Below are 11,426 nucleotides of genomic sequence, written 5' to 3' on the forward strand. Positions count from 1 at the left end.
AATGCAATCGAAATGTGGCAATACAAATGCAATGGATTCAATTTTTATTTATTGGATTTTTTTCTACAAATTTCAACGCTTTTCCGACAATTTTTCGATATAATTTTCCACTTTTGCGACCAGAGCACGATCGTTATTTTTCGTGGCATTCATGTGAACCGTGTAAAGGCTATGAAGATCACGTTGTTCGAAACTGGCTAGCGCAGCTTCTTCAGCCAACCTATTCAAAGATAGTACAAATAAATTAAATAAAATCCAATCGTCAATTTTATGATGAACAATTTAAAAAAAAATTTAAAATTACAAAAACCAAAAACAATGTACAAATTTCTGTTGACACTAACCCAGCTCGAATGTACCATTTGATTTTTTTGTCGTTGCGACATTTCGGTAGGTATTTTTTGGCTTCTTCAACATTATTTTGCTTCAAGCAAACTTCAACGAATGGCTCATAGCCGATGGGGCTTTTCTTTGCTTTTGAGAATTTTTCCAATTCATCCCACTGGAATGATTCGGACAGTACTTGTATTCGCAACCACCAGAAGCGCTTGTCAGGCACTTTGTATTCCGTCTTCTTCTTTTCTGCATTTTTCAGATCGCCCAAAACCAACAAACGTTTGATTGTCTCATGAATGGACGACCCGTAGAATGTTTGCGAACGTGGAAGAGTGTACCTATTTCAAATAACAGAGAAAATTAACTGTGGCAAATGTTTCATTTGAGAAATGCACGTAAGTACTTGTCTGCGAATGTTTTCTGATCCTTTAGCAATTTCCGAGAATCTTCGCACAGTTCCGCTTCGACGTCTTTATGGGCCTTTTTATATGCAACTGATGCAGTCAATAACGATGATTCAATGTTGGAATTCTGTTTTTACAAAGAAAATTTTCATCATGAGAATGGGTTTTTAGAAAATATGGAAAAACTATTTTTTTCAAAGCAAAAAATTAAATTAGAATTCTTTCAAGAATTCAGAGCTGTTGTTAATTACCGCTATTCCTTCTCGTAGAGCAAACTCAGCCTGTGCAACAAAATCATCCTCTTGGTTGAAAATCTCTTGCAGTGCGGATTTGCTGTTCAAATTACAATATTTCTTGTACAAATTCTGTGCCGTTGGGAATGTTCGGACGATCATTTGGAAATCAGCCAATTGAGTGGTCTCTTTCAATTGCAACAGTACCGTGTAGATTAGATCAGTATCACCAGATTTTGTTGCACTCATCAGAGCTCGCTTGCTTTCACCCAGTTTTAATAGCAACGGCACTTGTAAACTGCACTTTGACTCCATCTCCAGAAGCTATAAAAATGTTGTAAAAAATTCAAAAAACATTTCAAATCAAATAATTTAATTGTCATGGGCATTACTCGTATCGCTAAATTTTTGCGACCCAATTCTTGAGCCTTCTTGGCTATATTGCAGAATGAAATGCCCTGAGCGCCGGCCATTTTCAGCTTTTCCGATATTTTACGTGCTACATCGTCATCATCTATTTACAAAATACGAAAAACAAAACGAAAAATGTATTATTGCATTTCATTAGGCATTTTAGCCAAAAAAGAAGTTGTCAAAAATTTAAAGTGACGTACTTTTATCATAAGTGACTTTGTTGAAAGCCCAATGTTCCAAAATGCGTGACTCAGGCAACTTCAGATGTTTCGCTATTTGAATGGCCAGGCCATAGAATTTGCGGAATACCAGTCGATCTAACACCACATGTGGCTTCAGGCGATTAAACCTGTCGAAAAAAAAGAAGTTAAATAAAATGCTCATATTTCAAATCTAATAAATTTCAATATTACTGTGCATATGTTAAAGGTACTCCAATTTTGGGATCTCTTAAGGCATTCAGAACTCGTAGAACACGGCATGTTTCAATGTATTTATCTGGATTGTGGCCCGCAATAAATGCTTTGCCAAAGTAAGCGGCACGAATAAGGCTCTTCTGAGTATTAGCATCAAATTCAAAGCCGGCCGCTTCGATACACTCATTTACCGATTCTTCGAGTTTGTTTTTGATTAGACCCAAATATTCGTCGGATTGATGGCTTTTCTCCTGTTTAAATAGAAAGGTAAGTGCATTGGATAAAGAAAATCAGGGTAAAAAAGTCAAATCAATTATCAATGAAAATATCAAATAAATAAGAAAAAAAATGATGAAGAAAATAAGTCGTGCTGTCTCTAACCTCATATTTTTGGTATGCTCCAAATAAATAGGATGATGGTTTTTGGCTGTTTATTTTGAAAATGTTATTCACACAGTTCGGTACTTTTTGGAGCATCTCATGTTCAGTGTTGCTCAATATTCGAACGCAATCCATTTCGGGAATGAGAAATGGTACAGAATCATAGCTATACATATTTGAGTCACCGGCAACAGTTACAACCAAAAGTAATGATGAATATGCAATGACAATAGCTTCGGCCTGTGAGTAGTTTTCCGAATCCAGTATCCTGTCCAAGAATATAACAATTTGAATCAAGTAATTTCGGAGAGAAAAAAATTCCAATAAATTTACCATTCGATTTGTTTCGGTTTTTCCGATTGATTCGTTTTAAATTCACAGTATTTTGTCTGTAAATCAGATGTTCCCATCCAAACGATGCCATTATTTGTGTACAATGCCAAAAATCGATGATTATACGAAACTGACATTACGGTAATACTTTTGAATTCATTCTCAATGGACACTGCTTGCACCGAGCACACACTATAGCCTTGGCTTAATTTGAACAATTCGTGTTCACGTGCAACTAAAGTGCACGTATTCCGATCTTCATTGATTATTGCCCAACAAGTTGGATCGAGTATTGATTCTGTAAAACAAAGAAAATGCACAATGAAACGATAAAATTGACTAAAAATGTGTCAACACTTGGAAATAATATCAAAAACTTCTACTTCAAATGTGAATAAGATTAAGAAAAAGTAGAAAAAAGTCAAATTTACTTGGCATTTCGGGCAATTGCCGATTTTTTGGCTCTTTGATGCTGTTAATAAGGAATATGCGATAATTGGTGGTCATCACAGCAACGCCAGTTCCTGAATTTGATGCGAATATTTTGGCGTCAATGACTTTGGTGTCTTTGGCTTCTTGTCCCATGCTGAATGTATGCTGATACACACCATACATATTGTAAATAAGCACAAGACCATCGTCTTGTACACACAGCAACTCTTCTGCATCCGACCAACCCAAAGTTAAGAGATTGCCGCTGTTCCACTGGAATAAACGGTCGTTTAATTGAAATTCCAATAAAACCACGTCCAAAGTTCATTTCTTACATTGATCGTTGAGAGCAAGTGGCCAGATGCTGTGAAAATTCGAATAATCGGTTTTGTGGAACCACCCACTTTGATAAATTCCTTGGAATCACGCACAATTGCCATCGGACCGCCGTATGGTGCTGCAACCACTTGCATCTGATACAGTTCAGTATCGGCAGCCCATTGCATCGTATACAGCTCACTTTTCCTAAAATGATTAAATATTGTAGTTGGTGGTGGAGATAAATCACAACAAAATGATAAATCACAACAAAATGAGATTCATTGCAACATTTTATTACCGATATGTGATCCCTGGCCGCAAAATGAACCAATCACACGTCGTCGATAAAATCGGCATCTTTCAATTGTGTTTCTTTCCTTTTTTTCAATCCAATTCCAGGAACATAGAACTATCACAATTTTTTTGAAATGAACCAAAAAGAACAACAATTATGTTTTTATTTGCGTTTTGTTGGTCGACAATGAATTGGCAAACACCCAAACTAAATTGATAATAAACATTGAAAATATTTGACAGCTCACCGATATACACAATACATGCAAACGTCAAAGTACAATCACTTCAATGTCAATGTTCAACATGGTGCGTAATATGTTTGCAATTTCACCATTGCTGAAATTTCATCTGAAACAACAGTGTTTTGGTTGATGTTTTCAATGGATTTATTATCATAGAAAAGAGAGAACAAATTGTAATGAAAAATCTAAAATATTTCTTCCTCGAAAAAATTTTCCGCATGCCGTGCAGGTTGGGAGGGCCAATAGGCTAGAGCGTCTCGTTCTTTGGAATGCTTTGTTTGTTTTCCATCAGAATACCTATCCAAAATCTTTGGCGAACCTCCAGCTGAGCATAAAAACCAAATGGATGTCAACATGGGGCAGTTATGTTGATTCAATATTTTCTCCGTTTTGCAGGTAGTAGACCCTTTTTTTCAAGAAGCATCTCAAACATTCTCGCGAATATATGTCCAGCATTTTTGTGATTTTTAAATCGCTCATATTGTTCAGTCAGTTCAACTTCAGCGAAATTTCTTTGAAAAAAACATAAAATTTGTTTTTGGTTATAGTGCTGACAAAATATGTCGGAAATGTATGACATTATATTAAACAACCAAAATTTCCTACTCACTCAATGACATATGCTTGTGTGGCTTTTTCTAAATCTGCAGCATTATGGATATATGCTGCAATTAGAGTATCAACCGCATTTTGTATATTCAACTTGGACTTTAGATATTTTTCGCACTCCCGCTTAAGTTCTTCTATGTGGAACTTGATTTTTCATGGAAATAGATAAAATGAAATGAGTAATTCATTGGTTAATCAATTTCAAAAACTCCTCGGCCTCATAGCCCTACCTTATTAGCTGCAGCTAGCAAATTAATGTTCAACTTAGATCGTATCAACACTTTCCCTGTGTATATGTATGCAAGTAAACTGAGGAATACATCGAATTCAATATCAGGGATCGTGATAATCGCTTGATCCTTCTCTTTAGAATAGTCACTGAACATGTCTTCAAAGTATGAACCACTCGCTGTTGAAATGAAATAAATTGCAATTGAAATAAATGATTTTGTATGCTAAAATTATGTCATTAAATTACCTGCTAGAACAATTTTATGCGCATGGATTTCATTGCCGTCTACGAGTATTTTAACATCCGAGAATTTCTTCGAACACAAATATTCACCCATATTTTCCTTGATGTTTTCTTTCTCTTTTTTTATTTCTGGTGAGTCGATGTCTTCGTCAGAGCTGATGGTTTCAAAGTGATCCATTTTTGTGTAGGAAATGGTTATTTTTATCCTTTTTCTAACCAAAACATTAAAAAAACAACACTAATGTTTTTATATGCTTTTTGTTGGTCGACAATGCTTTGCAAACACCCATTCTAAATTGTTGATAAACATTGAAAATATTTGACAGCTCACCGATATACACAATACATGTAAACGTCAAAATACAATCACTTCAATGGCAATGTTCAACATGGTGCGTAATATGTTTGCAATTTCACCATTGCTGAAATTTCGTCCGAAACAACAGTAGTTTGGATGATGTTTTCAATAGTTTTATTATCATAGAAAAGAGAGAACAAATTGTAATGAAAAATCTAAAATATTTCTTCCTCAAAAATTTTTCCTGCATGCCAAGTATGTTCAGCTCGACCGTTTTGTTTCTTGGTTTATGAATTCATCAATTTGGTGGATTTGTATGGATTGGATTGATGGGACAAATTTGTGTGGTGCGGCTATGTTGATTCATTCTTCGGACGCTTTGCTGTGGACGAGTTTTGAGGGATTTCATCCTTTCTGGTGACAATTTTTAATATTTCACCAAAGAAATGTCCCGATCCGGGGAATTCAGTATTTTCTAGCTTATTCCATCCATCAGTCTGCATCACGGCTGTCGCGTTACTGTGAAAATCAAATATTTCTTTAAAATGTTGACAAAAAAAAACAATATAAACTTGAAATATAATACTCAATTCCTACTCACGCAAGAATATATTCACATGCAGCAGTTTCTAAATTATTTAAACCATAGAGATTTGCTGCGACACCAAATTCAACCACATTTTCTGTGCATAGCTGGGGTATCATATATTTTTCACATTCTTTCTTCAGATCTCCCATTTGCCACTTGATTTTTCATGAAAATAGATAGATTGAATTGATAGGTTGATTAATATATTTTAAAAACTTATTCGGTTCTGAAACAATACCATGTTTGCAACAGCACACACGCAAATATCCAATTTGGACGTTTCCATTCTTCCATCATACATATATTTAATCACTTTTTCGCAAGCATCAGATGTTACATGTGCATGTTCATCAATTGTCATCATTTTTTCTTTATTTTCCTTCCAGTCTCCGATGAACATACTTTTGAAATAGTCGGAATGGGCTATTCAAACGAATTGTAATGAGATCGTAATAAATGATTTTGTTTGTTAATACTATGTTGTCAAATTACCTGCTAAAACAATTCTATTAACTTTGAATTCTTTGTCTTTGAAGCGTAATACAAAGTCCGAAAAATCACCCGATTCAAAGAAACCAGTGAGATTTGGCGTACCGAATATTTCGGTTGTTTCGGCTTTCGGCGAATTGGAATTGGATGACGGCAATTTGTCGGATCTGATTGGCTCTGCACCTGGTATATTTGCCATTTATGTTTGAAAAAGAACAATTTTCTTCTTAACAAGAACTATCGAGAAAAAAACAGAACTTCTTCTTAAATTGGTTTCTCGTTGCTGAATAATTTGGCGCGAACTAAAGCAGACTAAATAGACGATGGCTAATGAAAAAATTTGACAGCTCACCGATAAACACAATATATGCAAACGTCAAAGTACAATCACTTCAATGTCAATGTTCAGCATTTTTAAGCAATTTTTTTACAATTTCATCCAATTGTGGAATTACCTAAGAATTTCGATCCAATAGCAATTGATGGAAATGAGGAAAAAAATGAAATATGTTCGTTTTTAAATAGATTTATTACGATAAAAAAAGAGAAAACAATTTGAAATGCAAAAACTCTAGAGAATTTCTTCCTCAACGACATTTTTCAAGTCGAGCAGTTCCATACGGCCATTGCCTTTGGTTTCTTTGCGAATGAGTTCATCGATGGGTTTGAATTGGCCGGGATCGATGAGACAGATGAGCGTAGTGCAGCCAGTATTCCAATCGTCGTGTTCAATCGATGCACACAATGGTTTAAGCTTTTCACTGATTTGTTTTGCTTCTTTCGTCGAACCGAGTGTGACTTGTATCCGCATGTGGGCCCGTTCAATTGGAATGTGTGCCTTAAGCAGTCCAATCACTTCAAGCACTTGTTGTTTGACATTTTTGTTTGGCTTCACCGAATAATGAATGTCTTTCATGGCCTTTTCGATCATCGTAACTGGATATGGTCGTTTTGTCTCCGGATCGACACACTTTTCCGCCACATTCGTTGCGATATCCTTGAGCATCGCTGACAATTCGGATTGTCTTTCTTTCTCAGACACTTGCAGTTCACCCTTCATTAGAATCTCTTTGCAGATTTCGGTGATGTTATCGGTTTGAAATGCCTGCACCAGATCTTCCTTCTTCGCTACCGCTCCTTTCGATACATTTGTAAACACCGAATGAATTTGCAGCACCTCATCGATGTCTTTTTCAATATTTTTTCGCCATGATACCACTTTATTTTTGTAACATGCAATTTCGAAACGTTTGCCGCCCTTTTTCATACGAACAACGGCGACATTTGTCAACCGAATTTGATTTGTTGGCGTAAAAATTTTCGACATTTTTCTTTATGATCGCACTTTTGATTTGATTCGATTGTGATGAGAAATTTTAAATACAAAATATGCGTTTTACTTTTCGGTTTGACAGCTTCGGTTTTACTAAAGATGGCAACACTTCTTCTTAACCGCTCCATTTTTTTGTGTTCACCATGACATTTCATGCAAACGGTTTTCGGCATTCAAAACTCAGCGTATACATGAGTGTCTTTACTATTTGTATTAACAGAGAAAAAAAAATTCCAGTTTTTTTTTATTGAAATTTTTAGTTTATTCCAAGTAAATTCGATTTAAAATGGCAAATTTTTATGCTAAAATTAGACAGTTGGTAAAAGACTGTGATATTTCATACATTGAACCACTGTCGTACATGAAACATTTTACAACATCCGAAAATTCCAATGCATCAGCTTCAGATAAGATTGTGTTGTTTTACAAAAAGGTGAGTTATTGTTAAATGCATAAAACAAATGTAAAAATGCAATTTTATGAGTTCTTCCGGAAATTTTTGTTCAATTTGTCTTCTTCTTTTTTTTTTACTTTTAATTCTCGAACAGGGCTATCCGTCAACACCACCAGCACCCAAAACAGTTAAATCTCCTGTCTTCAATGATGAATCTCATATGCACGATCTCACCGGATCGCCATTGCGGGATTCATGCCAGTTTGATGTGCTCAATGAGTCAGTGAGTGACGAATTTATTAAGAAAAATGCATGGAAAGATGAGGAAGAAAAATACCATTCCATTGCATTGAATGACGCACAGTGAGTATCACTTTCGTATAAATCAATGACCCTTTGTAGTTAAGAAAAGAGAGGAAAAATACAGAAAAAATTAACCTTCCAATCAATCCAGGGTGCATATCAACCAAATTTTATCCGAAACTCCAAAGGAAAGTACACCAAAATGTTGGGCTATTTGTGACCAGAGTGACGAAAAAACTATGCTCCTATCCACACAAATGAATGGAAGCAAATGGCGCCGAGGAATATTAAGATACAATGTAAGTTGAATGATAAGCCCATTTATTTCAACAACTATTTTTATAGCATGTGAATATATTTCTAAACTAAACCAATTTCATACAATTTGCATTCATTTCCAGGGTGTCGTTGATTTCAAACCCATCAACTTGATCGAGTTGCAATCCAAACACTTGTCGTATGTGGTGAAGCAATACGGTCCGATTGAAGGCATGATTGATAATTATTATCGATTGAGCAACGATGCAATGTTGCAAGTATCTCGTCCTGTGAATGGTTCAATGGCACAGTCGATCATCAATGATGGTAAAGTGGCATCGAAAATGGTGTTGCATCAAACAATTCAAGTGAATAACTTTAAATCGGTGGCCAAAAAGTTCTGGATTCAGCTTGGTATTTTGGATGACATGAAGGAAACGATTGTGTCATACAAGGAATTAAGAGATCTGAGCTGCTTGGTTTTCAAAGGTCATGGCGGTCATGGGTTGGTATTGATTGAACAAAAAATCAAATATTCAAGTTGATCATTCAGATCAGAAGTTCAATTCAATATTTTTTGAAGTTGAGACTGGGATGAAATAAAAAAAAAACTAATCAAATAATCTGTCCCAAATTAATCGATAACAGTGATATTGCGGAAATCAAACAAGAAATATATGATATGCTTACGCAACCCATTCCAATCGGTGTAACTGATGAAGAAGATGTGAATGAGCACAAGCCAAATACGAGCATCGATAAGATTGTCGAAAATGCAAGCACACGAGAAAGTGGCGAGCTCACCGATCAACTGTGGGACGTGTTAAGAGGTATAAATCATAAAACCAAATCGAATAAGAAACATTTTGTTTAATTTTTTTTTATCTTTTTTCCAATCTTTTATTAAAATCACGACTATTTTAGGTTGTTCTTCGTACAGTATGTTGAAAGAGGCCATTGAACACATTTTCACATCGGCCGCCAAAATTAATGTTGTGGTTAGTATGCACCAAACTTGATCGTACTGAGAGTTTGTCCACTAAATGACGCTCTTATTTCTAGAATATGCCATCAAATCAAAGTCGGTTGGCGCATTTGATTCGTGATGTATCTGATCATCGCATTGCAATTCCTCGCTTGAATGGTTCAGAGCCGTTGGAATTGTTGCTCGAAATTGGAATGGAAAAAGTGAACAAGGATTATGAATACATTTTCGTGGAAAGTAAACTATGTTCAGCAGAAGATTTGCGCGCGGATAAGAAGTAATATCAATTATTATTCATCTATTAATTTGTATTCGAATTGTAAAAAAATATTCCAATTGAATTCCAATTTAGATTGGCGCTATCAAATGGTGATTTGAATGTGCGAAAATCTCTAAAGACACAATTTACCATGAATAACGGGGCAGCGCCTCGTAAAACGTTGATGCACAAAATGAGCGAGCACATGGATCTGAATGACTCAAAGGAGAATGTCGGCTTCCAGAACAGTCAATTCAATTTGAAAAATATCGAAGAAGACTTGGCACGTTTCGGTCGAATTCATTTGATTCTAGAGCATTTAATCATGATTAAGTTGAACTTGAATCTTGAAAATGGTAAAGAAAATATCGTTGATCCTACAGTAACACGGTGACATGTTTAACTTAATTTATTTTTTTCCCTATCTTCAGTGTTCACAACATTCCTGGACGATCTGCGTAGACCGTTGGTGCCATTCGGTGCGCTCAAAGAAATGAGTACTGATTTCCGAGAGATTCCTGTAACAAATACGAAAATTTTGACCAAAACTGAAAAGTGAGTGTTAAATTGAAAACGAATCCAATGACTTGATTAATATGGTATTTCACTTCTTTTTTTAAGCATTCCGCACCGTCAGCGTGTTTTCCTGAAATCGCGCAATCAATTCAAGATCATTCGAAACACATTTTATTTCAGTGTTGATCCAATTTTCCCGCCGCACGTGTTTAAATGCATGGATAACAGCGGTAAGACAACACAATTAAATGCTACAACAATATTTCTCCGTCAGTTGATTTAATGAATATGCATTCTGTTGTTTCCATGCAGATACAAAAACCGACGTCTACTATGCCCATCAATATTTGGTAATTGAAAATGCCTGAGTGTGTTTTGGTCACGTTAATTTCCACACCGTCAGCCACTTTACGCGTTACTAGTCTGCATCGCAACTTTCAATTCGCAAGCATATTACATTTCATTTAAACATTCGCGCATTTTCTTTCTTCTTTAAATTACTTTCTTTTTGCCAATAAGATTAATTTGCATTTAAAAAAAAAATTCTCGTTTTGCAACAACATCATAAAAAAAATATTTGTCTAGGTGTAAAATTCAATAAATTACAATAAATGTCATTGCTAGTTAATGATGTTCTGGTTGGTCAAAGAACCTTCACCATTTTAAAAGTTTTTCTACACTATTTTTTTCACACCGTCTCCACTTGCATTTAGTAGATACACTTTGACCGTTGAAATCCAATGGAAGTGGAGAATAGTTGAAAGCTGCCACTTATTCTTTCATTTTCTATGACTCTATCACTTTTTTACAGTACAAATTGATATACGTTCAATAATGCGAAACCAATGAAATTCCTAGCAAATAAAGGAACTAGGCAATAGCTACCAAAACTATGCGCACACACTGCTAACAATATTCGATTGGGTAATAAACCCTCGTAACTTGGGGCAGTGCGCATGTAAAGTGTGTCTAGAAAAGTGAATTTTGCTTTTTTAAGAAGAAACGTATTCGGGATGAATCAAAAGACATCAACAGATTGATTGTACTATACCTGTGGATTTCTCGCTTCAAAAAGTCAATTTTAAATTTTTTCAATGAAAATTAAAAAT

The 11,426-nt window shown here is 35.3% G+C and overlaps 4 protein-coding genes across 5 annotated transcripts; 1 reads left to right on the forward strand and 3 right to left on the reverse strand.

The window, feature by feature from the left end:
• Nucleotides 1-13: 13 nt before the first annotated feature.
• LOC129579125 (vacuolar protein sorting-associated protein 16 homolog) lies at nucleotides 14-3,954 on the reverse strand. 2 transcript variants are annotated; one of them, XM_055468794.1, is made up of 13 exons: nucleotides 3,813-3,954; nucleotides 3,569-3,679; nucleotides 3,285-3,474; nucleotides 2,949-3,222; nucleotides 2,518-2,815; nucleotides 2,185-2,452; nucleotides 1,801-2,054; nucleotides 1,588-1,736; nucleotides 1,366-1,487; nucleotides 992-1,297; nucleotides 740-867; nucleotides 345-674; nucleotides 14-220 (listed from the first exon to the last, which is right to left on the reverse strand). In XM_055468794.1, exons 2-13 carry the CDS (start codon nucleotides 3,625-3,627, stop codon nucleotides 73-75), a joined length of 2,526 nt encoding a protein of 841 aa, XP_055324769.1. In that variant the 5' UTR covers nucleotides 3,628-3,679; nucleotides 3,813-3,954; the 3' UTR covers nucleotides 14-72. The 2 variants fall into 2 exon arrangements, with proteins under 2 accessions (XP_055324769.1, XP_055324768.1); XM_055468793.1 differs by having other exon boundaries at nucleotides 3,569-3,840.
• Nucleotides 3,955-5,544: 1,590 nt separating this feature from the next.
• Nucleotides 5,545-6,468, reverse strand: LOC129579130 (kelch-like protein 40). Its single transcript, XM_055468799.1, has 4 exons — nucleotides 6,273-6,468; nucleotides 6,019-6,203; nucleotides 5,793-5,935; nucleotides 5,545-5,710 (listed from the first exon to the last, which is right to left on the reverse strand). The coding sequence occupies exons 1-4, from the start codon at nucleotides 6,466-6,468 to the stop codon at nucleotides 5,545-5,547; spliced, it is 690 nt and encodes a 229-aa protein (XP_055324774.1).
• Nucleotides 6,469-6,777: 309 nt separating this feature from the next.
• On the reverse strand, nucleotides 6,778-7,596 carry LOC129579129 (ribosome maturation protein SBDS). Its single transcript, XM_055468798.1, has one exon. It carries the CDS (start codon nucleotides 7,594-7,596, stop codon nucleotides 6,841-6,843), a length of 756 nt encoding a protein of 251 aa, XP_055324773.1. The 3' UTR covers nucleotides 6,778-6,840.
• Nucleotides 7,597-7,676: 80 nt separating this feature from the next.
• On the forward strand, nucleotides 7,677-10,985 carry LOC129579126 (protein zwilch). The gene is made up of 11 exons (XM_055468795.1): nucleotides 7,677-8,035; nucleotides 8,151-8,359; nucleotides 8,451-8,598; nucleotides 8,701-9,062; nucleotides 9,206-9,387; nucleotides 9,482-9,555; nucleotides 9,620-9,819; nucleotides 9,895-10,157; nucleotides 10,233-10,356; nucleotides 10,423-10,547; nucleotides 10,630-10,985. The coding sequence occupies exons 1-11, from the start codon at nucleotides 7,889-7,891 to the stop codon at nucleotides 10,683-10,685; spliced, it is 1,890 nt and encodes a 629-aa protein (XP_055324770.1). The 5' UTR covers nucleotides 7,677-7,888; the 3' UTR covers nucleotides 10,686-10,985.
• Nucleotides 10,986-11,426: the final 441 nt, after the last annotated feature.

The sequence above is a fragment of the Sitodiplosis mosellana genome, unplaced genomic scaffold, assembly GCF_009176505.1.
Source record: "Sitodiplosis mosellana isolate CC-2019 unplaced genomic scaffold, AAFC_SMos_1.0 Smas_scaffold_6226, whole genome shotgun sequence".
In the NCBI taxonomy this organism is placed as follows: domain Eukaryota; kingdom Metazoa; phylum Arthropoda; class Insecta; order Diptera; family Cecidomyiidae; genus Sitodiplosis; species Sitodiplosis mosellana.

Coding starts and splice junctions, on each gene's coding strand:
- LOC129579126 (XM_055468795.1), top strand. CDS start 7,889: ATGGCAAATTTTTATGCTAAAATTAGACAGTTGGTAAAAGACTGTGAT. Junction 9,556..9,619: donor CCGCCAAAATTAATGTTGTG/GTTAGTATGCAC, acceptor TCTTATTTCTAG/AATATGCCATCAAATCAAAG. Junction 10,548..10,629: donor TAAATGCATGGATAACAGCG/GTAAGACAACAC, acceptor GTTTCCATGCAG/ATACAAAAACCGACGTCTAC.
- LOC129579125 (XM_055468794.1), bottom strand. CDS start 3,627: ATGCCGATTTTATCGACGACGTGTGATTGGTTCATTTTGCGGCCAGGG. Junction 2,055..2,184: donor GAGCATACCAAAAATATGAG/GTTAGAGACAGC, acceptor CTATTTAAACAG/GAGAAAAGCCATCAATCCGA. Junction 1,298..1,365: donor GCAAAAATTTAGCGATACGA/GTAATGCCCATG, acceptor ACATTTTTATAG/CTTCTGGAGATGGAGTCAAA.
- LOC129579130 (XM_055468799.1), bottom strand. CDS start 6,468: ATGGCAAATATACCAGGTGCAGAGCCAATCAGATCCGACAAATTGCCG. Junction 6,204..6,272: donor TAATAGAATTGTTTTAGCAG/GTAATTTGACAA, acceptor TCGTTTGAATAG/CCCATTCCGACTATTTCAAA. Junction 5,936..6,018: donor TGTGTGCTGTTGCAAACATG/GTATTGTTTCAG, acceptor TGAAAAATCAAG/TGGCAAATGGGAGATCTGAA.
- LOC129579129 (XM_055468798.1), bottom strand. CDS start 7,596: ATGTCGAAAATTTTTACGCCAACAAATCAAATTCGGTTGACAAATGTC.